General features: G+C 45.5%; 1 protein-coding gene across 1 annotated transcript in view; it reads right to left on the reverse strand.

The window, feature by feature from the left end:
* Positions 1–4,605: 4,605 nt before the first annotated feature.
* Positions 4,606–23,596, reverse strand: part of LOC144944318 (voltage-dependent calcium channel subunit alpha-2/delta-2-like) — a 107,791-nt gene continuing 88,800 nt past the window's right edge. The window contains exons 31-39 of the mRNA XM_078872382.1: positions 23,203–23,250; positions 22,673–22,744; positions 21,554–21,706; positions 20,587–20,639; positions 19,370–19,425; positions 17,795–17,921; positions 14,430–14,539; positions 13,953–14,029; positions 4,606–12,799 (exon numbers count right to left, since the gene is read on the reverse strand). Coding sequence (XP_078728508.1) covers positions 12,683–12,799; positions 13,953–14,029; positions 14,430–14,539; positions 17,795–17,921; positions 19,370–19,425; positions 20,587–20,639; positions 21,554–21,706; positions 22,673–22,744; positions 23,203–23,250 — 813 coding nt within the window. The 3' untranslated portion in view covers positions 4,606–12,682. The remainder of the gene's footprint in view (positions 12,800–13,952; positions 14,030–14,429; positions 14,540–17,794; positions 17,922–19,369; positions 19,426–20,586; positions 20,640–21,553; positions 21,707–22,672; positions 22,745–23,202; positions 23,251–23,596) is intronic.

The raw sequence follows: 23,596 nt of genomic DNA on the forward strand, positions 1-23,596 counted from the left end.
ACATGCTTCAAATCGCTTTAAACTATTGTCATTGTAGTGCGTATTTAATGTGGCGCTGCACTCTGATGTTGTAGGAGTGTTGCTATAACAATTCGTGTTGTTATAACAATTTTATATTTATTTAAAGTTGCGCATTTTGATGTGACGTCACATTTCTCAAACCCCCCCGTGGTGCCCTTATAAATCTCACCATTCATCCTAAAGTCCCATCACAAGGGAGAAACACAAACAGGCAAAAAATATTGGACTATACAAAAACATACTCTTGGGTCTTTCGGGAAAGTCACGTTGATAGGTTCAAAGAAAATAACAAAAAACTACGACATTTCTATCGCAACACAAGCGGTCGTAGTTTATTTTTTGTTGAACCTATCTACGTGACTTTACCGAAAGTCCCAAGAATATGAATTCCTGCAGTCACGAAAGCTTAAAGTCAAGATTTATTTTAAAAAATTTGGATTAAGTTTGATCATTGGTGTCAATGATACTATAGTGACATAAATGGAGTCACTAGGGTGTTCGTGCCAGCTCCTGTTACAGGAGTGCAACTGTGTGTCTGAAGCCTCTCTCTAGCACCAGAGTAAGTACGGCATTTCTCTTTGGTTCTTTCGGTAAAGTCACGTAGAAAGAAAATAAATGAAACAAATGAATACGACGTTTCGATTGCAACACAAGCAAACGTCATCAGGTAGAACTAAATTTGAGAGAGAGACAAATCACAGACACGGAGACACACAGACAGACACACAAGCAGACACACAGAGAGACACACAACATAGACACAACAGAGACCCAATGCCTCTGTGTTGAGAGAGAGAGGTGGGTCTGATGGGGCAGCTGATGGAGCAGAGAAATTAGCATGTCAATGAATCCACCCCGAAGCGACCGAGGGAGAGAAAGATCGAATGGCCCTATGAGAGCCTGGTAAATTTTAGAGAGAGAAATAGGCAGTTTGAGAAAACAAAATTTAGCATATTTTTGGGGAAATGTAATGCAATGCAACACAGAGAGTGTGTGCCTCTGTGTTGAACACTACAATACCACTCATCATGCTTATTGACTGATCTTGGATGTTGATGCTGCTTGCTTGATATGTGGATGCACACACACAGATACCTGTGAACCCCTTATCAGTGCCCTACCTTATTATAAACCAATTCCAACCTTATTGCTCAGCCCGTGCCCTTATAAATCTCAACGTTCATCCTACAAAGTCCCATCACAGGGGAGAAACACAAACAAATGTTTTTGCCCGTATTGAAACGGCTGAACGCCGTCTGGACCTGAACTCAATTTTCCTCGACAAGTGGTGAGTCAAACTGAGTGGCAAACGTTGTTCTTTAGAGGCAACACATTTATTCGAAGCATCAACACGTAACACAAAGAGGTAACTGCCCCTTAACCCGATACAGCCTAGGGTGGTGGCACCCAGCTAACTACTCTATACGGAGGAGTTGCAGCTACGAAGGGTCTGACCCTCACTCGGGTCCCGACCACGTGTTGATGCCTGCAGAGCTTCCAGCTGGGAGGACCCCGTCCTTCTCAGGGACCCGCCTTATATCCCCCTACGGTCGGGGCTGCTCAGCCCCTGGCCCCGCCCGCCTTCTGGAGCCTTCTAGCTCCCTCTTGATCCCTCTCGAGAGCTCTCCCCAGACACGTGAACACCCCCTAGTCCACCCACATGGGGGCCTCTCTGTGGACACTCCAGATCAAGTGTCTGCGGGGTCAACCAAATGGCCCTCTTGGGCCGGCACCATACAGTGACATCCCTGATGTCACTACACAAGTATACGGGGTAAACCGTATGGGTTGACAGGTATGGATAGGTGTACGTGGCTGTACGTATCTAGGTAGGGACGTGGGTGGATATCGGTAAGGTTTGTGAGTAGGCGAGTGGGTAAATAGGTCGTTGGGGAGGTACGTGGGTATATCGGTTGGTGAACGGATAGATAGGGAGGCGAGTTAACTAGGTAGGTGAGTGGGTGTGCAGGTAGACGGGTGAGTAGGGGGTGGGTGGGTGGATAATTTGAGTCACCAGTATTTATCCTCAATGCGAACACTGACTTTTTTCTGGATCGTGGAACCAATTTTAATTTGTAACGAAGCCCACCTGTTCACTCACTGGGGACGGAGTGCTGAGTCTCACCATGGGGACACACCAGCCCCACACTGCAATCCAATGGCTATGCTCGTGTTGCTCCTAAGGGTTCCCGGATGCTTATAATTGTCTGAAGTCTCCACAAAAGCACTATTTGAGAGATCACGGGCAAGATAATTAAGCATCATTAAACGACGTTATATTAAAAAGTCGTAAAAACTGCAATTATTACATTGCCTGATGGGAACAAATCACTAGAGATTGCTGTCAGTAGTGGTAAAGCTATTCCTAATGTAGTCAACATACTGCCATGCTCAATACACTGCTGCCCGTGGGCGTTTACTCTTCAGACGCAGTGGTGTGCTTTTTAAAATCCTTTATATTAAGTTCGCTTGCTTGCTTGCGTGCTTACGACCGTGCAAATCTTTCGGTCGTTTTTTAACCCACTTCCCGTGATCCAATCGAGCTGACATTTTCCACACAGACTCGTTGTGCGTGACAATTAATTTTCGTGAATTGTTTTTAGCAAAATTGTACACTTTTAAGGATTTTTTTTTATATTTAATTACCAATTGCTTAATGCTGCCAGGCAATCTGACCCATAGGTGGCAGCCATCTCAAGCCAGAGGACGAGAGGACTCTAGCCGCCACGCATATAAAGGATTTATAGTGAAAAACTTTGTTTTTACGGGTTAATTTTTTCCTTTCATAAATCATGAACACTGGCAATTAAATTACAGCAACAGCCAGGAAATGTCCTAGTCTGCCACTGCTTGGCGAAACGACCTCTACTGGAGAACCCATCGAGGAGCCATGTGGCCTGTACGTGTGTGTATGTTGAACCTCTTTCGCACCGTACGAAGCCAAGATTGCTCATCGGAAGTGTGGGGGAAGGACAACAAACAACAAGCAGTTCTAAAGAAATTAGTTTTCAACATATTTGAAAATTGCGCAGATCTCAGTGGGCCCACTAATATCGGAAGGAAGATCGTTTCGGACGACCGCAGAAGCGCATCTGAAAGCGCGCGATGCAGTGACCGTCTGCGTTCGATGGCCAGCCAAAAAGCCGCTGCGAGGATGACCGGCGTTTGCAAGCACGTGTGTGTGTGTGAGATGAGTGCGACGCTCATGATGTATTCGTTCGGCAACCGGATGCCAATGCAGCTCGGCGAGCACTGGACGGACAGTCGGACCTTGCAGTACCTGTCACGACACGGTGCCTACTCTTCAATGCTCGCCAGGCGCGTTTTTTTTAAAGGAGTGGGAGTACCCCACACGTTACCGTTGCCATGGAGGGTCGTCTGGAGCCGACTCGGGTGCTCAAATTGCCCTTAAATCCAGTTGAAGGACAACTGGAACAGTGGCGTATAGTTGGTTTTTTACCATTTTATCTGGCAACAAAACTGATACCTTTTTTACAAGGAGTCATGTTTGCATAGACCACAATACCTGCAGTCATAATGCAAACAAAGAACATAACTCTGATAATGTATGCACTGTCCTTGAAGTTGGGCTGCAGGTATTGTGGTCTATGCAAACATGACTCCTTGTAAAAACGGTGTCAGTTTTGTTGCCAGATAAAAGGGTAAAAAAACAATTATCAATTTTTTTACTGGCAAATGAGGTTCCAGTGGTGGCGTATAGTTGCTATGATTGTGTGAGTTGCTCGAGTTCACACGTGGATTGGACGTGTCTTTCCTCGAGATATTTCTGAGTAAGACTTTCCCAGAAATACTTGCACGTAAAAGGTCAAGACCACGCTGGTGACAAATTGAAATATTTGATGTAAAATTACATGGTTATCGCTGCTTTCAACATTTTGATTGACATGTTTGGGTGATGTATTTCCACTCCCCGAATGCTAACGTGAAAAAGCACGTGAAGCAAAATTTGTCCTGCACAATTTGGGACCCAGCCCAATTTTTCTGCCAGATTTAGTTGATTAAAAAAAAAGATGTACAAGCAGTAACTAGAGTTCAAAGACCATCTGTGACCCATGAAAATGCTAGTAGTAACGACATTATCAGCTCAGGGGGGTGTTGCAATCGGTTAGGTAGGGCCCCAATATTTGATTTGTCTCGCACGGTCGCACCTAGAATAAATCTCGGTTCCTCATGCCTAATCATATAATTGCATACGTTGGTGTTCTTTGACACTGTTGTTTAACACATATCTCATGATGGCAACTTGGCCACCAGGGGGGGGGGGGGGGTTAACGGGGCAAGGCACCCCCTGCCCCCATGCTTGTTACGCTACTGGTGAACATATAGAAATGTTTCGATTTAAAGCTTTCGTGACTGCAGGGATTCATCTTCTTGGTTCTTTCGGTAAAGTCACGTAGAAAGGAAATAATACAATTAAAAAAATAAAACATAATAAAATAAAAATGTTATATATTATGTTTTATTATTTTATTATTTCCCTTCTACGTGACTTTACTGAAAGAACCAAGAAGACATATAGAAATGGTTTGATGTAAATGATCAAGGGACACAGACAAGTTTCCGTCAGTATAAACACATGCAGTATAAACATATTTATTTACCGTTTCATGGAATACATTTAAAAGACGTATTTCAGTCACAGTCACTATGCTGTACAAACATTTTACAAAATGTTTTAATCACAATAAAATCATTACTCTCAAAAAATAACATTCCGAATTAAGCATTTACAGAGTTTGTTTTATTGGAACAAAACCATTGCATTATAAACCACATTGTTTAACCATACCATTACCTATATGTTTCAAGGCAGTCATTCAGACCAATGAAGAGGAGAGCCATTCGACACACTGAAAAGCAACTGTGAAACAATAATCTTAGTAGTGCAATGATGGCTGATAGAGTCTTAGCAATACGTTATCTTATATACAGCGGAGAACAAGTTTTCCTTTTGGCATGACAACCCAACAAGACTGCCTCCGAAGAATTCGCGATCTGACGTGACTATGTTAGCTCCGTCCATCACTGTCAATAAAGATACTGCACAACATTGCGTTTTTCAACCCCTTAATTTCATCAGTGTTGGTGCGAGCGGCTGGAAGGCTGTCACTCACGTGGTTTTGTGATCGTGATTTTAAAGTCTGGCTGTAAATACCCAACGATGCAAACATTTAAAATTCGCCCGTACAATCACCACCTATCCACGCGATTCGCTAAACAATCTAAAAGTCAAAAAATGAGCGCAATTTTTAAAGGGCACAAGGTCGAGTGTCTTTCCTCGAGAACCATGCTTTCTTTATTTGGTGCCTGCTGGTTCACTCCTGTAGGGAATTTAACGCTCTGCAATAAGGATCGTGGAACTTTGCAGCAACGAGAGAAAATATATTACGGGGAGGTTGGGGCAGGTGTATTGACAATGCAAAGAAAAATAGTGAAGGGGGGGGGGCAGGTGCAGCACTCACTACCATGCCGTGGCATTGCTGTTCTTTCCCGGAACGCGAGGTTCCTCAGCGGTGGCGTGAGATGGAGGTCATCAATGGACTTCAAACTGCACGAATGCAATTTGCTGCTCACCTAAGTAAATAAATGCATAGCATTCACTTAGAGCTCGAGAGGCGATGTTCTTAATGGGCGGGGAGTGGGGGGGAGGGACTTGACAATGCATTGTATAGGAAGCTCTCATTATCAGATTTTAAGGGAAGCACCTGCCTAGGCTCAAGTAAAGACGCTCTGTCGTCGTCGCTTGGACTAATCCACCAAGCGACTGTGCCACGACGCACGCTGCATTCGGTTTGGGCGTTCCACTTCGTTGCGGCAGTGCGGTGGGAATGGCGCGATGAGCCGATTTGAATTATGAGCGGGTCGACAAAGTGGGTCTCTTGTGCGACTTGCACGAGGGAACCTTTTTATGGGAAGATGCAACTCAAAAAAATTAACCCGTAAAAACAAAGTTTTTCACTATAAATCCTTTATATGCGTGGCATCGGTTTAATTTTATTATTCATTTCTGTTTTTCTTGAGTAAGAGTTTCATTTTTATCACATTGGTATTTTAAATTAAATATGACATTTTTTTTTCCTAAAAAGTGGAAAATTTTGGAAAAACATTTTCACGAAAATAAATTGTCACGCACAACGAGTCTGTGTGCAAAATGTCAGCTCGATTGGATCACGGGAAGTGGGTTAAAAAACGACCGAAAGATTTGCACGGTCGTAAGCGCGCAAGCAAGCAAGTGAACTTAATATAAAGGATTTAAAAAATAAAGCGTACGCAAGTTTTGCGTCCCGGGGGGCTTGTCTGACAAGGGGTTCTGTAGCTTTGTTGGTGGGAAACGAACTTTAAATCGAATCTGTTTCCCTCGTGGGCACAAAAGCGTGCTTCTTCAGTCAACTTAAATTCCTTCAGTTCTTTTCTTGTCTCACACATGAAGCTTCAAATGTACACGGTTTCATTTTTGATAGCACTTTTCATCTACAGCATCCCATCAGGATGCTTTACAGTGATCAAAACAAGAATAATTTAAAATCCATTTCCCTATCAATCCAGCAAAAAAAAGACTCAAACACGTTCTTAAATTTGATTACAAAAAGATAGATTGTGCCAGCAGGCAATCCTGCTTCCCCAACAGGAGTTAGAATTGAGTTCTACGAGGCAAGGAACATCATTTTTCGTTGGACAATTCAGGACACGGAGGTCTAGATCGTACCTGAAACAGTTGTTTTTGTTTGGTTGTGACGGCCGTAACTGGATCTCCAACATCGTTACCAAGTGACACTAAAGCATATACCGCATATATAATGGATATGTAATGATGCATCAATTCAGAGAGATTTACGATCATGATACAAAATTGTAATCTTGCGCGTACGGATCATTTACATACAATTCAAATACGTTGTGTATAATTGGTTAACGTCAGTTTTATTGGCGCTCAATTGAGCTTAAAACCAAAAATTATCGAATTGAATCACGACCCTGGAATAGCGATGATTCATCAAATTGCGAGGGGAACCAAATCGTTACGGGGCCTAATTATCATTGATTGTAATACTTATCTAAGGGCTTAATTTATCGTACAACATGGAGTAAAACCACAGGCCAAGATAAACAGGAGGCCATAACATCCGACAATTCCGTAGAAAGTTTGATATGCAGCTTAGGGTAACTGCCTAGGTTGCTTCAAAATGATCTACCACCAAGTGTTTGCAACTGCAGTACAATCATCGGGCGCAAACGCTTGGGATGTCCAGCGAAACGTTTCAAACACATTTGCAATGTTGTGGGGTAGTACGCTTTTTTAACCATACTTGATTTGCTTTTTACAGCGCTCTATTTTGCATTCAGTTTTCATGTGTTTAACGCTCAATCTCATTATTCAATCATCATTATCATATCGTTTTTAAAGAAGCACTTTAAAACGTGTTTTCAAACAATATAATTGTCAAACTATTTGATTTAAGAAGTCAAAGTATTATTCTCAATAGCGACTTACCAAATCATCATATACCTGTACATAAAACAGACTATCAAACCATGCCAACTCACAGCTTCACATTCAAGAAAGTCCATTACAAAAAATCACTACTATGAAAATACGACAGATGATGGCAAAATGATTCGGCAATAGCGTGCATTTGCATCACTTGACGGCTGGGAGCGGATGCAAGGCTATTTCAGTTAATCAGCAGCATAGGGGTAACAATTACCAGGTGTGTTGGAGGCCAATATGCCTTTTCCATTGGCACATCTGAGCCAAGCCAGTGTGGAGCCTTCACGGTACAGTCAGTTTTCCACTGTCTTTCTGCCAAGCCGAACCAGAACCACACCGTAAATACACAGGCCTGGCTCCGGGTCAAGCAGGGCCAGGGCTAATAATGCGTTCATTGCGTGTGCCACCAATCATTACTCTAAGGACGGTGTCATCATACGTTATCTACGTGCATCTCCATTCTTTCACTGTGTGTGACATCAGCGGCACGCAATAGAAAAACAACCGGGCGGCCACCTAACCCACACTGAGCTGGCTCTGCAGGTACCTGGCACGGCTGGGTTGCACAGTGGAAAAATATATTTTAAAGGTCTGAGGAAGGAGGGGGTTTGGTGAAGAGGTGTGAGTCATTAATGAGGACAACGCTGTCGGCTGTGTTTTATTTAAATGCCCATGCCACTTTGGCTGCTCAAACAAAGGGAGTCGACCAATAAAGAATTTTCTCAATGCAGTAGACCATTATAGGGTTTCAGGAGGGACCGATATGGGATGTTTGGCCAATTTGAGTAGTTCAACTTACACGATATAATTCATATACCCGGTAAAGCCTCGTTAAGGTCTCACAGCTGGTCATAAGAATTATTTCCATTTTGGACGTTTGGTCAATAATTTTTTTTTTCAGTTTTTCACGTGACAGGAAACCGTATTGCTTAAAAAAAGCCACGCATATGAGGGAATAACGCTCAAAGTCCACAGACAAATCAAGCAACCAACTTCCTACAGGCATCCTCTGCTGCTGCTGCTTTGCTGGTGGGTGCCTCAGCCACAGCGTGGCTTCAACTCGACATGATTCACCACCGCGACTCCACGAATTGCGCTTGGGGTTCGTGCTAAACAATGCAATGAGCAAAACATGGGCCCGACAGATTAGACTCACCTCGTCACTGGCACCCGGAGTAAGAGAACAAGGGCAAAAGAGGCGAGGGGTGTGGGGACCCTTAGATGGTCTGTTCAGAGAGGGAGCTGTCTGGCTCCTTACAAACAACCCCAGCCAAAGTGACGATAATAAATATGCAGACTGCCTCGGCTCTTGGCAGCCCAAACATTTTTCCCGTAAAGCTGACAAACGTGCCCACTGCCGCAGCGCGTGTTGGTAAACTACTTGACGCCGGCGCAAGTTAGTGGGCAGATGCTGAATCGGTGGCGTAGCTGTCGAGTGGTTCAGGTGGTGCAAACGGTGCCCGGAAGGGCGGGGAAGAGAGCACGGACCGGAAGAGCCCAGGCACGGGGCTACAAAGGAGGGAGGCAAAGTGGACACGTGCCCCCGTATTTCACTCCTTGCACGAGGGGCACCATGCCAACCCGTGCTACGCCACGGCACTTGGCCTAAACGTTATGGCAAGAAGTGGGGGGGCCTTCAAAAGCAAGCCCCGCTGGTGTGTCGGTGCTCCGTCTGCCATTGACGGTAAAATGCGCGCCAATAAATTAATGCAGCCTGAAAATGTTACACTTCACAAAGGGCTTTAAAAATACACAGCCCAAACCAAAAACGTAGCTTATAATGTAGAGTACAGCAATACAAATCTGCTTTTAAATTGATGAGTGAGGCAGTAAGGCTCTTTTCGTTGAGTTACGTATATTATCTACATTAGATATGCCAAATAAAATGATACGTTCCTAAGGTGTCAATACGCTTATATATGCAATAATAAGCAAGGCATTAAAACAATCAAAAGGTTGCTCAGCAAAATATAGTATTTTTTTTCTTTTCTCCCATTTTCAGTAACCACAAGCAAGCAAAATTGAATTAAAACAGGCCAACCCATCCACGTACGACTAAATTTAAGATTGGCACAATAAAATCTTTACTTGAAACGGTGTAAGATATAGATAGCTTTTGAAAGTAACCATGCGAACAGGTCACGGACTAAAAACTGCCACGCAGAGTTGTTTTTTTAAAAGCACACACAATATTGCACGAAGGCAGATAAGGCAAAATCGAGTCTCACGAAGAACTACCGGTAAAAAAAAATCACACCACTCGCTTGTCAATCGACATATCGATATTAATTGAATCGGCACAACGCCCAATGTAAAGACCGAAAATCGATAGATGGCATTTTACTTCCTGCCGAAGAGCCAAACAAATTCGAATGACAGTAACGAGTAAAGTGATTTCAAAAAGTTTATACAGCTCGTTATTTAAACGTGACGACATGCCAAATGTAAATAACAAAATAAATAAGCAGACGATACATCTGTCATCTATCCATCTCTTCAGATAAAAATGTTTTAAAGTATTTCTTACACAGCCCATCAGCCACACGGGCATTCTGGGGAGTGCATCATTTCACCAGCATTTATTCAAGGCAAGCGAACCCTGGACCGAATTGAACATCAAGTGTCTCATCAACGGTCAGGCATGCTTGAAACAATGCTGCTGAAACTGCCGGTGTTACAGGCAAACCCCCCCCCTCCCTTCAGGATTATGGGTCTTGGTTCAATGCAAAATTTTACAATAAAAACTGAAAACAATAAAAGACATATGAAGAAGACATTGCTTATTTATTTTGTTTATATCCTGCCAAATGTAAAAATCAGTGCGAAACGCATCTCAAATACGCGGGATTTTTTTGCGTGGCTTTCTCGGTGCACCAACCTTCCACGAGCTAACCCCATTTTTATTCATAAATAATCCCATCGATTGCACTCCTCATTGTGTACTTTACACATTCATAATCTTCAGACTAGATAACAAATAAAAGGGCCAGTTTGTGACTCTCCCAAAAGGAACAGCTAAAATTGCAGCAAATCAGCAGCGTACACGTCGCCTCTCTCATCCACAAAAATGTACATCAACAAAATGGCTTCTGTTGTTGTTTTTATGAAAACCGAGATGCGCGCGGGTGTTGTTTTTTTTTTTAAACACAGGAGATACGAGTTGGCTTCCTTCTGTCAGCCAGCACTGCGAGGAGTGAGCCCCAGCATTAAGATCTCTCTCTCTCTCCCTCCCTCTGCTCGCTTTATAGAAACCCCGCCGCGCAGAACCGCGTTTCCGAAGAGAGCATCGCTTCGAAGAGTGGCGCTAATGATGCCCCCGTGCCCACAAAGTGTTATTAATAGACTCTCTGCGGCGAGTGGCAACAATAATAAAAATGCAGCAGGAAAATAAAAACACCAACAAGCAATCTCACCGAGGGATCCATTTCAAAGCAACGTTTGCAGGAAATAATCCCACTCATCCTCCCAAGGCAGGCCATATGAAAAAATAATGCGCAAGTTAAAGTGGTAACATTTCAAAGATGAGATTCGTATGTAGACGGGAAATGTAAAGGAGAAGCCACAGTCGTAACACTATGCGCGCATGAGTGATGTTTATCGCACAGTTCGTGGAAATTAAAGGATTTATTTAACGGCAAAAAAATGGCTTCTGGTGTTGTGAAATGTAATTATCATCACTAATTATTCAACACAAAAGCAATTCAGTGCTTATCTTATATTAATGAGTTACTACTAAATTAACGTGCACTTTCCTGGAGGGGAGACTGTGCTACAAATTAGTAAAAGACACCAAGATGTGTCCCATAGAACGTGGGGTTGGGGGGGGTTGGGAGCCTATTAATTACGATACCAGACTAGCCATCCACTGAAGCGATTAATTGAATGTAAATAATTCATTATTATAGAATTACCATAATCCCTTGTTGGCCAACCAGTTGGCCATTTCTCGAACATCCCCAAAGCAGCTGTGAAGGGGGAGAGTGTGCGGCCAATTTTACGACACGTGGTCACGTGATCGCGAAGCCAAACAAAATCTCGTAACACAAAACATTAACACCGACGGGCAACTTGGCTTTTTCGTACAGAAACGTCGATTCGTTCAGAAAAATTTCCGTGCAGGCAAAAAAAAAATCTCCACGCATTTGATGAGCAACCAAATCTGTACGCCGATCAAATTGTCCGTTTAAATGGCCGGTCTCACAACATAAATAAATAGGCTTTAAAAACACCCCACTCGGCGTACGTGCACATGCGTGCAAGTAGCAATAATGCTCAAACACACACGCGCGTAAGTTGATGCTAATTGCTCAGAATGGTTTGGCAAAATTAGAAAAAGTGAAGTTTCCATCGAGGTTTGTTTTATATAAAATAAATTTCAATCGGATGATGGAAAAAAAAAGAGGGAAAAAAAACCCGCCGTATTTTAAACCTGACGCAGACTCCTCGGCGTGGCGCACTAAACGCCCGTCGCACTCGCCCGGCAAACACGCGCTCACGAGAAGCGAATGCAAAAAGAAAAAGATATCGAACGTTGACAAAATATGCTGCAGAATGCAATGAAATCGACAGAAAAAAAATCACAACGTCCAATGCTGGGAACAAGGTGACGGCGCTGTTCGAAGAGCCCTCTCGAGCTAAATGCGGGTCGGGGTCACATCACGGACAAAGCAGCCACGTGATGAAGCAAGGACATCGATGGTCTCCGACTGATCGAGGGGGAGGGGAGAGGGGAGGTGTTCAGCGGGCGTTGGTGGCAGTGCGCGACGAGAGACTCACAATTCAAGGAACTGCCCTCCAATGGGCAATTAAGCACGTGCCAAAACAACACAGCCAAACAAAGGCATGCAGGCGCTTTAGACTCACGCGTGTACACACGTACACAACAGCCACGCGCACGCTTCAAATGCACGCACGCTCTCAGGCACGCCTGCACGCCAACGCACACCATTTTTTTTTTTTCGCGAGGACCATCGCGGGAACACCTCGGCTCATTGCGAGCCACTTCCGTCGGCCAGGCAAGCGCTGACAAAACACATACGCAGCAGCGCATCAAGAGCTGGGAGCGTCAATCCTGGGTTAAGGATGGGAGTGGGGGGGGGGGGGATTTTTTCCGGGGGGGACCACTGTGGCTCTGTGTTGACAGCAGAGTCCTCACGAAGGGCAGAAGTGGATGGGGCTGAACAGCCAGAGCGCCAGCACTTGCAGACCGACCAGCGCCAGGAAGCTTGGCTGCAGCATCGAGCCTCGGCCACAGTCCGACGTGTCCTCCTGCAAAAAACCAACAAACAAATCCCACCACCACGACCACCCCGACACACACGGTGACCATTGGTGACGCTCCGTGGTTTACTCGAAGGCTCTAAGCATGCATGTCTACGCACGACGCACAGACGCTGAGTGCTTTGCAAATCCTATTCGTCAGGTGTCCCCCATGGCAGCCAATGTCCTCCAGCAGGTAGTTGTGGTACTACGAACCCAGCAGCTTGGGTTTAAATCCCAGTAATGGTGCACTGCAGTCACCAGTGATATATCTCAGTTCATCCTGGGCCTCCCCTATATTGATTCAGCCTTAAATGAGTACCTGGAGCAGTGTATAAATATCAGCACTGGGGAGGCAAATGTGGTTGGGCTTGCCGCTTGCCATACCACCTACCTCGCGCATGCCGGTTTACACCTTGAATGACTATGGGAGGAATCTTTTGCCACACTCCTACAGTCTGGTTTGTGATCCAGTCAAGTGGGCTGGATCCGGATGCCCTCCGCAAGCGTCGGTTGGTCAAGCGAGCGCCAACCACGCGCCGCGTGCGCTTGCCTCACTCGTGGCCCTCATCGCTAAACTCCAGAAGAGTGCGAGAGGCTCCAGCGCTCAGAACCACGCTCGGAAATAGCCGTGATGTCACGAGGTCATCGCGGAATGGTAACGTGTTCCTGCGCAGAGGTCAACCCTCGTGGCTGCGTTTTTGTTTAGATAAAACAAAAGACGAAAATTGGTAAGAAAGAAAAGTACACACGCGTGTTTTTTGTCTTGGGACAAGCGCAATGATAATGTCGGATTTAGAATGGGCACAGAATTTGTGCGGCGAGTCGTTAACGGAAGACAGAGCGTTTGTTAAACACTAGCACAGAACCCGATGCTCTGCAATTGGAAATAAGAGACGGCTGTCATTTTCATATCCTTCTCACAATCCTGTGCTCGGAGAGCTAAACGGCACGTGCTTTTTTATGCAGGAATAACATAGCGAGATAATGAAGGCAGGGGGCATGGGGGGGCATGGGGGGGGGGGCATGGCTGGAGCCCATGGAGCAGCACTTTGGGGCACAATACGATGCCGAATCATTCCTTGAAATGGTCCGGCACCGCTTTGGTGCGATCTCATTATCAGCGCAGGAACGCGGCGTTTGCCTCTGCGCAGCACGGTACCAGGATGTTGTAGTCGAAGCAGGAGTCCGGGCCCTTTCTGTAGCGCGGCGCGAGCTCGCACATGTTCGGGCCGTCCGCTGTGTGGGGGGTTCGTCAAGGAAGCTGGGCAAAAAAGCACCGCAAAGCAAATAGCGAAACGAGGGAGGGTGGGGAGTCTGCCACGCAACAGAGCCACCAGAAATAGTTTAACAAGGAAAGAAGAAACACAACTGGAACATTTGAAAAACTTTGGGCCACTGCAAGTTGCATAAACCACACCAAACCATCTTTAAGAATATAATGAGTCGGTGTAAAAGGTCAAAGGCTCTGATGGCCAAATTAAGGCGACTTATTAACGACTCTAAGAGCAGCGGGGGAACCATGCAATGCTGAGCTCTCCACAGCTCGGCTTCCTTGTGGTGTAACGCGTCTCCCTTTCAGGAGAATAATCTATGGAGGTGTGAACACTGCCAGGGGACGCATGGTAGCAAAGGATACACCTCTGCTCAGCCTGTATAAGAGGCCTGTTGTCGCACATGGGACACATGATCTTCTCCGAGACCACGAACACCAGGTTGGAGTTGGCCAGCTTCTCCGCGAAAAAGAACCTGCGGCAGAGAGTTCAGTCGGGAATTGAAGAGCGGCACTGCGGGCGAAGCGCTTGCGGAAGTTGAGCATCCACAAATAGCGAAGAGTCGAGGAGGGGCAACGCCACAACACTCGCCAAGATCATCGACTCAAATTTCTACTCCTGTTAATTGTTTTGTCGGGTGTTTCCAAATGGCTTTTTAATTTACTGGAGTGCTGCTCATTCGAATTCATCTATAGGATGAATTCGATCGCCTATACAGGAGTCCTTTGTATTCTTGGTTCTTTCGGTAAAGTCACGTAGAATGGAAACAATAAAATAATAAAAATATAAAACAATAAAATGCTCACGACGTTTCGACTGCAACACAAGCACTCATCACCAGGTGATGAATTTTATTGTTTAATATTTTTATTATTGTATTGTTTCCCTTCTACGTGACTTTACCGAAAGAACCAAGAATATGAATCCCTGCGGTCACGAAAGAAGCTTCAAATCAGGATTCCCTTGGTTAACGTTTGTATTCCGTTCCACGAAAAGTACTGTAAACCGAAATAACTGTTCATCGAGTAAATGCATTGCATGCGTCTGCAAAGGGCTGTTTCCACAGCCAAAACATAAAGCGTAATGTAAACAAAGCCAGTCAAGGTTTAAACGCCCATAAGTGGGCACCGCTGATTGGCTGACGCATGCTCAGCCCACTTATGAGTGCTCGCATTGGCCGAAATTGGCGCCCGCGTGCATAACGTAAACATATTGTTAATCAAAATTTGAACATTAGTCGAATCCGTGGGGATCCCTATGAGAGGCGAAACGTTTAACCGAAAAAACCGTTAACAGATGTCACTTAACTGAGGGACTACTGTATATATATATGTCCTTTGAACAAATCTATCCTCCTTGCCAACAGTATAAAAATGTACACATCCTCTATATTGTTATGAATAATTGCACCTAGGATGGATTGACTGTATTTTAAGTTCAAGTAAGCTACACACGATTGATTCCTTCCGATTACAGATAGTGAGAAGACATAAAACACTAAATGCAACATGTAAAGCACAATTCAAAGCACCTGGAATGGATATTCAAGAAAAATAAACTATTCCATCTTGGCACAACTGTTACTCAAGTTACAGGAATAATTTCAGATTCGAATAATCCGAGTTGATTTCTCCTTCTGCTCGATGGAAACCCATCGATTTGAAGCCCAATCTAACGATCGCAGCAGTTCACACTAATGTCCACGACGCACCCACCAAAGGGACAAACACGTGGGACAGGGAATAAGCAATTCACACTTCAGAGACACATTGCATAGCTTGCAACAAGCATGACTTAACTTTGTCAATCCACTGCAGGATAAAGGGACTTACCACGTCCTGTCTATTCTATGACTTGCATACGTCATAGATAAGCAATGTGTTCGGGAGCTGGATTCCAATTTCAATGTCGAGGTCTGCTCGCCACAAGAGGGCTTCACGAGAGAGTTTGTGTAGTTTTGCTATTCGTCTGTTGAAGGGGCGTAGACTACAGTGGTTCACTAGATATGGTCCACAGTATCGACCATGGGGGTCGTGTTACCAGACTTAACCACGCTGGTCAGTGTGGATTGGTGAAGGGGTTAGGGTTGGGCCAAGGACCAGTTTGTATATCGCTCGTCACCGATGTTAGACCTGGCCAAGAATCGAATTCAGATGGCCAGATTCAGAGCGCAGTGTGCTTACCCATTGGGATGGCGCTCTGCTCGCAAAAGCCATACGGATTGCTGAGTAAACGTGGTTTCTCTGTGTGCCTATGTTTTGTCTTTCTCTATGTATCTCTGTGATATCTGTCTCTACTTATATGTCTGTCTATATGTCTCTGGTTCTGTGTTTTAGCTCTCTCTCAAATTTTGCATTCTCAGGAAGAACGTAATCAACCAGGTAGGGGTGTTGACTGTTATGTTATCCGACTCTCTGTTGTATTACATTACATTTCTAAGTACACTAGATTTGTGTTTCGATTTCATTTATACCTGATGATGATTGCTTGCGTTGCAATCGAAACGTCGTATGCTAGTATTTAATTTATTATTTTATCTTTATACGTGGCGACTTTACCGAAAGAACCAAAGACTGAGTGGCTAAGAGGCCCCAGAATCTTGTCACCACGGGTGAAGAAGTGCAGTACCTCCCACGCATTCAAATCCTTCGTATTATCCCTTGGGCTGCTGGGGACCCCGCATTGCTCATGCAGAATTTTAAAAAATAATTTAAAAAATTCAAAGCAAACCTCTGCCTGTGGCGGTAGGACACCGCGACTCGAGATTGCAGCAGAGGAAGAACAAAAAAAAGCACCTGCTGGGGGCCGACCTCCGCAGTCAGGAAGAGTGGGTTGGGAAACCGCACGTGTAGGCGCACCATCGTGAGTCACAATGCCATTGCCTCCCGTGAGTTTTCTGGAGCTCGCCATTCATTGTTTTGCGAAAGCCCAGTTTTGTTGTCCTTCCCCCGCACCTGCGATTAGCACGGCTGGCTACGTACGGTGTGGCAGAAGTTCAACACACGTACAGGCCAAATGGCCCCTCGGGATGTTCTCCAGGTAGAGGGCCCTTCCACCAAGCAGTGGTCGGACTAGGACGTTTGCTGGCTGCTCGTGTAATATAATTGCCAGTGTTCATGATTTGTGAAAGAAAAAAACACCACTGCATCTGAAGAGGAACACCCACGGGCAACATAGAGACAAGCAGACTACTTTGAGACTGTAAGGGCTTTCTGCGTGCGTCGTCCAAGTGACCCTGAGCTTACTTTTTACCCACATCACAAGCAGTCCCACCCTTCAGCACCGTGCGCTCCTGAAAACGATGCTGCAATTGCTGTTATAATTATAAATAGCTTCACATGTATGGCCCTTTGGTCAATCCACTGCTGGATGAGGGCCTCCGTCACACACCGGCCATGTGGGTTGCGAGGGTTAATTCAACTTCACCGTGCAGTTCAATGAAGGTTGGCGAAGGCGAGTAGCATACACGTGGCAGCATAGAATCACAGTAACAACAATGAACGTTGCTGCAGCTACCCCGTCGCCAACTACCACGAAGCCCGACTATGCCTGACGACACCCTATTCGGGGCATTGCGGCCGCCCATCAAAGCACCGCAAATCCAGACTCAACCCTACTCGGCTCTCCGAGGTTTGACGAGGTGGGGCGCGCATTCCGGGCGATTTCGTCACTCGCGTGCAGGAGCGACTCCACGCACGGGGGTCAACTCGTGCGCAGGTGAGCAACTGACCTGGAGCAGTTGCCACAGTCCATGAGCTCCTGGAAGGTGGTTTTGTTGTTGGGAAAGTAGTACTGGGTCTGGAGGGTGATGCAGCTGACCTTTTCCTTGTAGTTGGCCCCATCCGCATAGCTGAACTCTGGAAGGGAAAAAAAAGGTGGCATTACATTTCTATTGCCCGTATTGCGCGAGGGTTTAAGACGTAATTACTTCTGACATTTTGAATCCCACTCCGTCATCACCCCCTCCACCTCCCCCCCGTTTGTTAATTTGTGTCTCAAGATACCTGGCAGCTGTGCAATACCACAGAGCTCCCCCCTCCCTTCAAAAGGTCTCCATGACACGAGAAGGGGATTCATGTGAATCCTTTTTGGCAGTGTTCACTAGCAACAAATTTGGCGCAACTATGGAAAATGAGGGGCAACTTGCTATGGCAGAGGCAATGGCATTGCCTTTGGGTTTATTTTCCGTCATTAAAATGTTTTAGTTTTAATGGCATGTGATGAAGGCATATGCAAGCGATACAAATTTAGTGCCTGCGGTGTGGATAATGAGGTTTATTGAAATGTTCTTTCACCAAGGGCATTGCCCTGCTAATCTACATAAAGTAGTTCAAAATGTTAATTTGTTAATCTCATGCAATGACACCGACAGCAGCATGATAATATATATGGTAAAAAAAAAGTTTAATATACATAGAGACCACTTCATAATAAAGTCACCTATTTGTAATTGGGTCATGCGACGGCATTGGTTAGTGGTGATGGTTAGTAAATGACACTATGACCTGGCAACCGGAGTTAATTTCTGGCCAAGGATAATTCATACGAAACACCCTTTTCGTCACTAACACTGCCTCATGAGGAAAAGTAAGGGCCATTATTGCCTGCAAGATCAGCCTATTAATTTTTTTGTTTCGATAAGCCAGTGTTAAAGACAAACAGGGTGGAGGGGCGAGTGGTGGCACAGTGCTTAGCACACTGCACTTTTACTCGAGCGACACGTGCTTGATTCCCCAACCACGAAAACCATCCAGTGGTGAGTGGCTATCTCAGCCAGCCCTGGTCACCCCTTTCCACTGTCCATCAACCCACACCGACAGAGGTCGCAAACGGGTTTTGATTCCTTACCCGTACCCTACCCGAAATGAGTGACAAACGGTTACTCACCAGTGACTCACGGCCTATCCGTACCCGTACCCGGCTGCACCGGCCGGGTACAGGTAGCCGGGTATCGGGTAGGGTACGGGTATCGGGTACCCGGTTGCGACCTCTGCACACCGAGCAGCGTAATGAAGTATAGTCTAACAACCCTCCACGACGAAAAGGCATGGAGGGAGGGCCTTCGTCCAGCAGCGGATTGACAATATCAAAACATTACTTATTCACGTGTTTAAAATTGAGCGATGAATTGTTAATACGCCCGCGGCTGGCGGCAACCAACAAGCCCAGCTGTGCGGCGGCTCGTGGCTCGCAGCTGTGGCGATTGACGCGACGCCAAAGGCTGCGTTATTTATCGACGAGATGGTGCAGAGACGCAGCAGCGATCGGGCGGTGCAGCGGCAGCGTCGGCGTGCAGGTGACACACCTGCACTGTACCACGTCTGAAGGGTGAGCGAGTAGAACAGCTGCTGCAGCAGAGACCTGCACAGGGTAGGGAACAGGTCAGCGGGGCGCACACGTCGTTACTTATCGCCGCAGGTGTAATGGCGCGTCGATTCATTGATCACGAGTAATATTGCTTCGCTCGTGAGACGCGGGTTGAGCCACGTGCGTAAGAATGGATTAGTTTCGATTCGATGTTTGTATTGAGTTCATATGTACTATGTAGCCACGAATGCCCGATAGCATTCACCACAATGTAAAAAAGTGGAAATCGATTTTTCAGTAAATTTCCACCCTGAATCATGACAACTCATGAGAATAAACCAAGCGAATTGGTATAATTATACTGATATACACGTGCAAGACACAAAAGGTCTGACTTTTTTTTCCCATCAGTTTACTGAAGTACACCTAAAAAAGAACAAGTTAATTTGAAATGAATTATATAAACTAACAAAAATATAAATACACAACATTAAAAATTAAATGACTAATACTATTCCATAAAAACAGAGCCCACAATGTCCATTTATTATAATTATCCTTGTTAATCCAGGAAAGCCTCACCGAGTCTCAACTCTTTTTCAGGAGAGACCAGCCAAACCTTTTGAAGTTGCTTTGCGCAATCCCAGAGGAAACCCCATGCAGAACAGCGGGAGGAGTAGTGCATACGAACCCCAGACAGAAAAGCGCCCCAAGCCGGGAAGCGAGACCGAGCCCTTCTTACGGAGAGACACGAGCTTTACCACTGCGTTGCCCTGCTGCCCTGACAGGCAATAATGGAATACCAAGTATGCTTCTAGATTTGAAGCTTTCGTGACTTGAAAGATTCATACTCTTAGGTTTTTTCGGTAAAGTCACGTAGGTAAAAAATAAAAAAATAAATTAAAATTAATAAAAGTAAAATAAAAATCACGACGTTTCGGAGGCAACACAAGCTTCCGTCTTCAGGTGGAACCGTCACAGCACGATTGCTGTATCAAGTACTTGATACAGCTAGCGTGCTGTGACGGGAAGCTTGTGTTGCCTCCGAAACGTCGTGATTTTTATTTTACTTTTATTAATTTTAATTTATTATTATTTTTTTAACTACGTGACTTTACCGAAAAAACCTAAGAGTACTAAGTATGCTATCGCATGAGTAGCGGCGACCCCCGATGTGCATCGGTCGTAGGCTCGGTGGTGTGGTAGGGGCCATACCAAGCGGCCGCTGAAGCCAGCCATGCGACGTTCAGCACGTCCGAAATCCTCGGCTGTGAATATAGAGGGGTCATTAAAAAAAACACATATTAATATAAAAACGCACATGTATGCGACTCCCTTTAATCATTCACAAGCACATTTTAGGCGAGAGTGAAGTTAAATAGATCCCGCACGTGGATTAACTGTGCTCATGCTCGATTAAAATTTGATGAGTGACCGCAAAGGCACGATTCTGCCTGTAGACACAATGTGCCATGAATGGAAGCTGCCCTCTGTAGCCCATTACACCTTTTCTACTTCCTGTTGTCCAATCAATTCGAAATTTTGCAAACGTATTTTACATGATGAGACCTCCTTTGCCAATAGCAAGATATAGTAATAGGTTTTTACCCTTTAATCTGGCACCAAAACAGACACCTTTATACAAGGGGTCATGTTTGCAATAACCACAACACACGCAGTCGTAATGCCAACAAAAAACACAACTCTGATAATGATATGCACTGTCTTTGAAGTTGATTGGTCCACACCCTAGACGGCTTTTCTTAGAGCCTAGTCTCACATGGTGTTGGACCAGATGACGCCAAAAGGCGCACAACTCAAAGACAACGCACCATCAGAGTATGAGAGCTCGGGGTAAGCATTTACATTGAGACCTATAAGAGTCAGCTGGGTGGTGCAGAGGGGTCAGAGCAATGAGCCAGGATTTCTCCACAACTCTGGCTGTCTGCCTGATGGTGCTAGTTGTAATTACTGGCGAAACGTCGTACTCAAATTGTAAATGTTGTGGGTTTACTGTCAAACACATCGGTGTGCTGAACGAGTAACGAATTGGCACGTTTTGTTTAAGTGACAGACCATACTAATTGGCTGTGTCGGATGGTGGCGGGTTTAACCACACATGAATATTCACGTGATCTAACCCGAAACCATCTATTATGAACTCCCACAAGGCCACACTTACGATAGCGATGGATCTGGGCGCCGCTCCCGCCTTTTGCTCTTTCTCGGGGTCGCAGGTCGACTGATAGTCGTACGACTCGACTTTGGCGAACAGAGACACGTTGTACAGAGCGCGCATCAAACTCGGGTCCACGACACCAAAGAATTCTCCGACCTGCAACACAAAGCAGGCCCTTTGTCAACTTGGCACACGCGCGGATCGCACTACTATTGATTTCCTGAAATGGTGTAAGTCGGTGTGCAACTAGACAACACAGAGTGGTATGAGAATTGGCGACGTAACAACATTCTACGGAAAAAAAAACACTCCTTTTAAGAATGCAAGCTTGCGTATCGATAGAAGATAATCTGGCACGGAGAGCAAACAAAACACCTTCAATGGAGCGATCAGTTGTAACTGCTGCTGACGGGTGTCTGAATTGCAATACAATTTGTTTTCATCATCCTACCTAATTAAACATGTTCAACATTTTCTACGTTAAAAAACTCTAGATCCAAGAGCGATACACGAATGAGCCTCCGTGAATACGGCCACAGTGGTGAGACTAAGGCACTGCCACAGCTAGTTACTGCATTTTCAGTATTCATGACAAGGGTTTTTTTTCCCCCCCAGAAGTCAACTCGGAGGCGCGAGGAATCCCAGACAAGCACGGCGAGCCGGCGCCAACGATAGCCCAAGTTCAGCGGTCATCTGTACACCAAGATGTTTTCAGCCTGTTACTTAGTATTTATACGTGGCAATCAACCGGAGCAACTGCACAACACCCACGGCGTGCGAGGGAGAAACATTCAATCCGATACAGATGATACGAGTTCACATTCTGCTGCACTGCCTTCTCCTGGCAAGCCGGTGTAAGGCAGCTCGACGCCCACAGGAAGGGAGTTTCGCGACATCCGTGTGATCCACCAACCCTCGCTGCCTCCAGTGCTGGATCACAGGCCATGTGCATAGCCACCAGCGTCCGGCTGAATCCATAACCCCGTGGATTTAGACCGCCTTCACCTTTACCGAGAGCTCAAAATGTAGTGTTCCATTGGCAAGCTCAGTGATTATATAGTGCATGTGAGACAGTTAAGTGTGGGGCAGCATTTTGTGGACGGGCAGGTCCAAAGTTTCCACCTTTTTCTCTTGGTCTTCTTGATTGGACATTATGAGGAACCCTCCATCATCCAGGATGACACACTGCAGCTCCTAAACATACCATACAAAGACAAAAAACAAAGATTCCCCGTATAGCCTTAACCGACTGTTGGGGTAGGTGCTGTTATCGGGTACCGATGAAGGCTGGCACGGTACACAAGGGGGTGGGGGTGGCCAACACCATGCCCAGCCGCCTTTGTCTCCCCAGCAGCACACCGCATCATTTCAGGCTGAGTCGACCTAGGGGAGGCCCATGACCGGTTAAAATAATCGTCGCTGGTGTTGGTGGCCGTGAGCGGGAATCAAACTTGGGTCGCTGGGTTCGTAGCGCAGCGTAGCGCTAACCGCTACAATATCACACACACACACATTGTAGCCTCTAAGCATACAGCACACATAATACCACAACATACAAACCGTACACAATATAAAAAAACATGCCTTGCATTAATGAGGTACACCCCTATGATCCCAGCGCATAGCATATTTGAAATAGATTGAGCACATACCTTGCTGGACAGATCGCAGTCCATCTCACAGCTTCCAAGACTGTCGCACTGCAAATGTCAAAACATAAAAATGGTTTACATTTAAGAACACATAAGCAACTAAAGAGACAATTGTAAACCGACGTTTTCAGTTTATGTATGCGTTGTAAACAATGGAGGTTTCACAAGGACCCCTCCAGCCACACTGCATTCGCTACCATTCACCACGATGCTAAACAACATCGTTACTGCTTAATTAGATTACTCCATCAATAGCGGGTGTTGCGATATGCACAGATTATTTGTACACACTCGCACGTTTAAGAACTAGCGCTATTTTTACCGGTTCTATCTCCGTGTAAAGAATAGTGGATTTGTGCCAATCAGCTCCTCAGAATCGGAAACATGAAATAAT

The sequence above is a fragment of the Lampetra fluviatilis genome, chromosome 34 (genome assembly GCF_964198595.1).
Source record: "Lampetra fluviatilis chromosome 34, kcLamFluv1.1, whole genome shotgun sequence".
In the NCBI taxonomy this organism is placed as follows: domain Eukaryota; kingdom Metazoa; phylum Chordata; class Hyperoartia; order Petromyzontiformes; family Petromyzontidae; genus Lampetra; species Lampetra fluviatilis.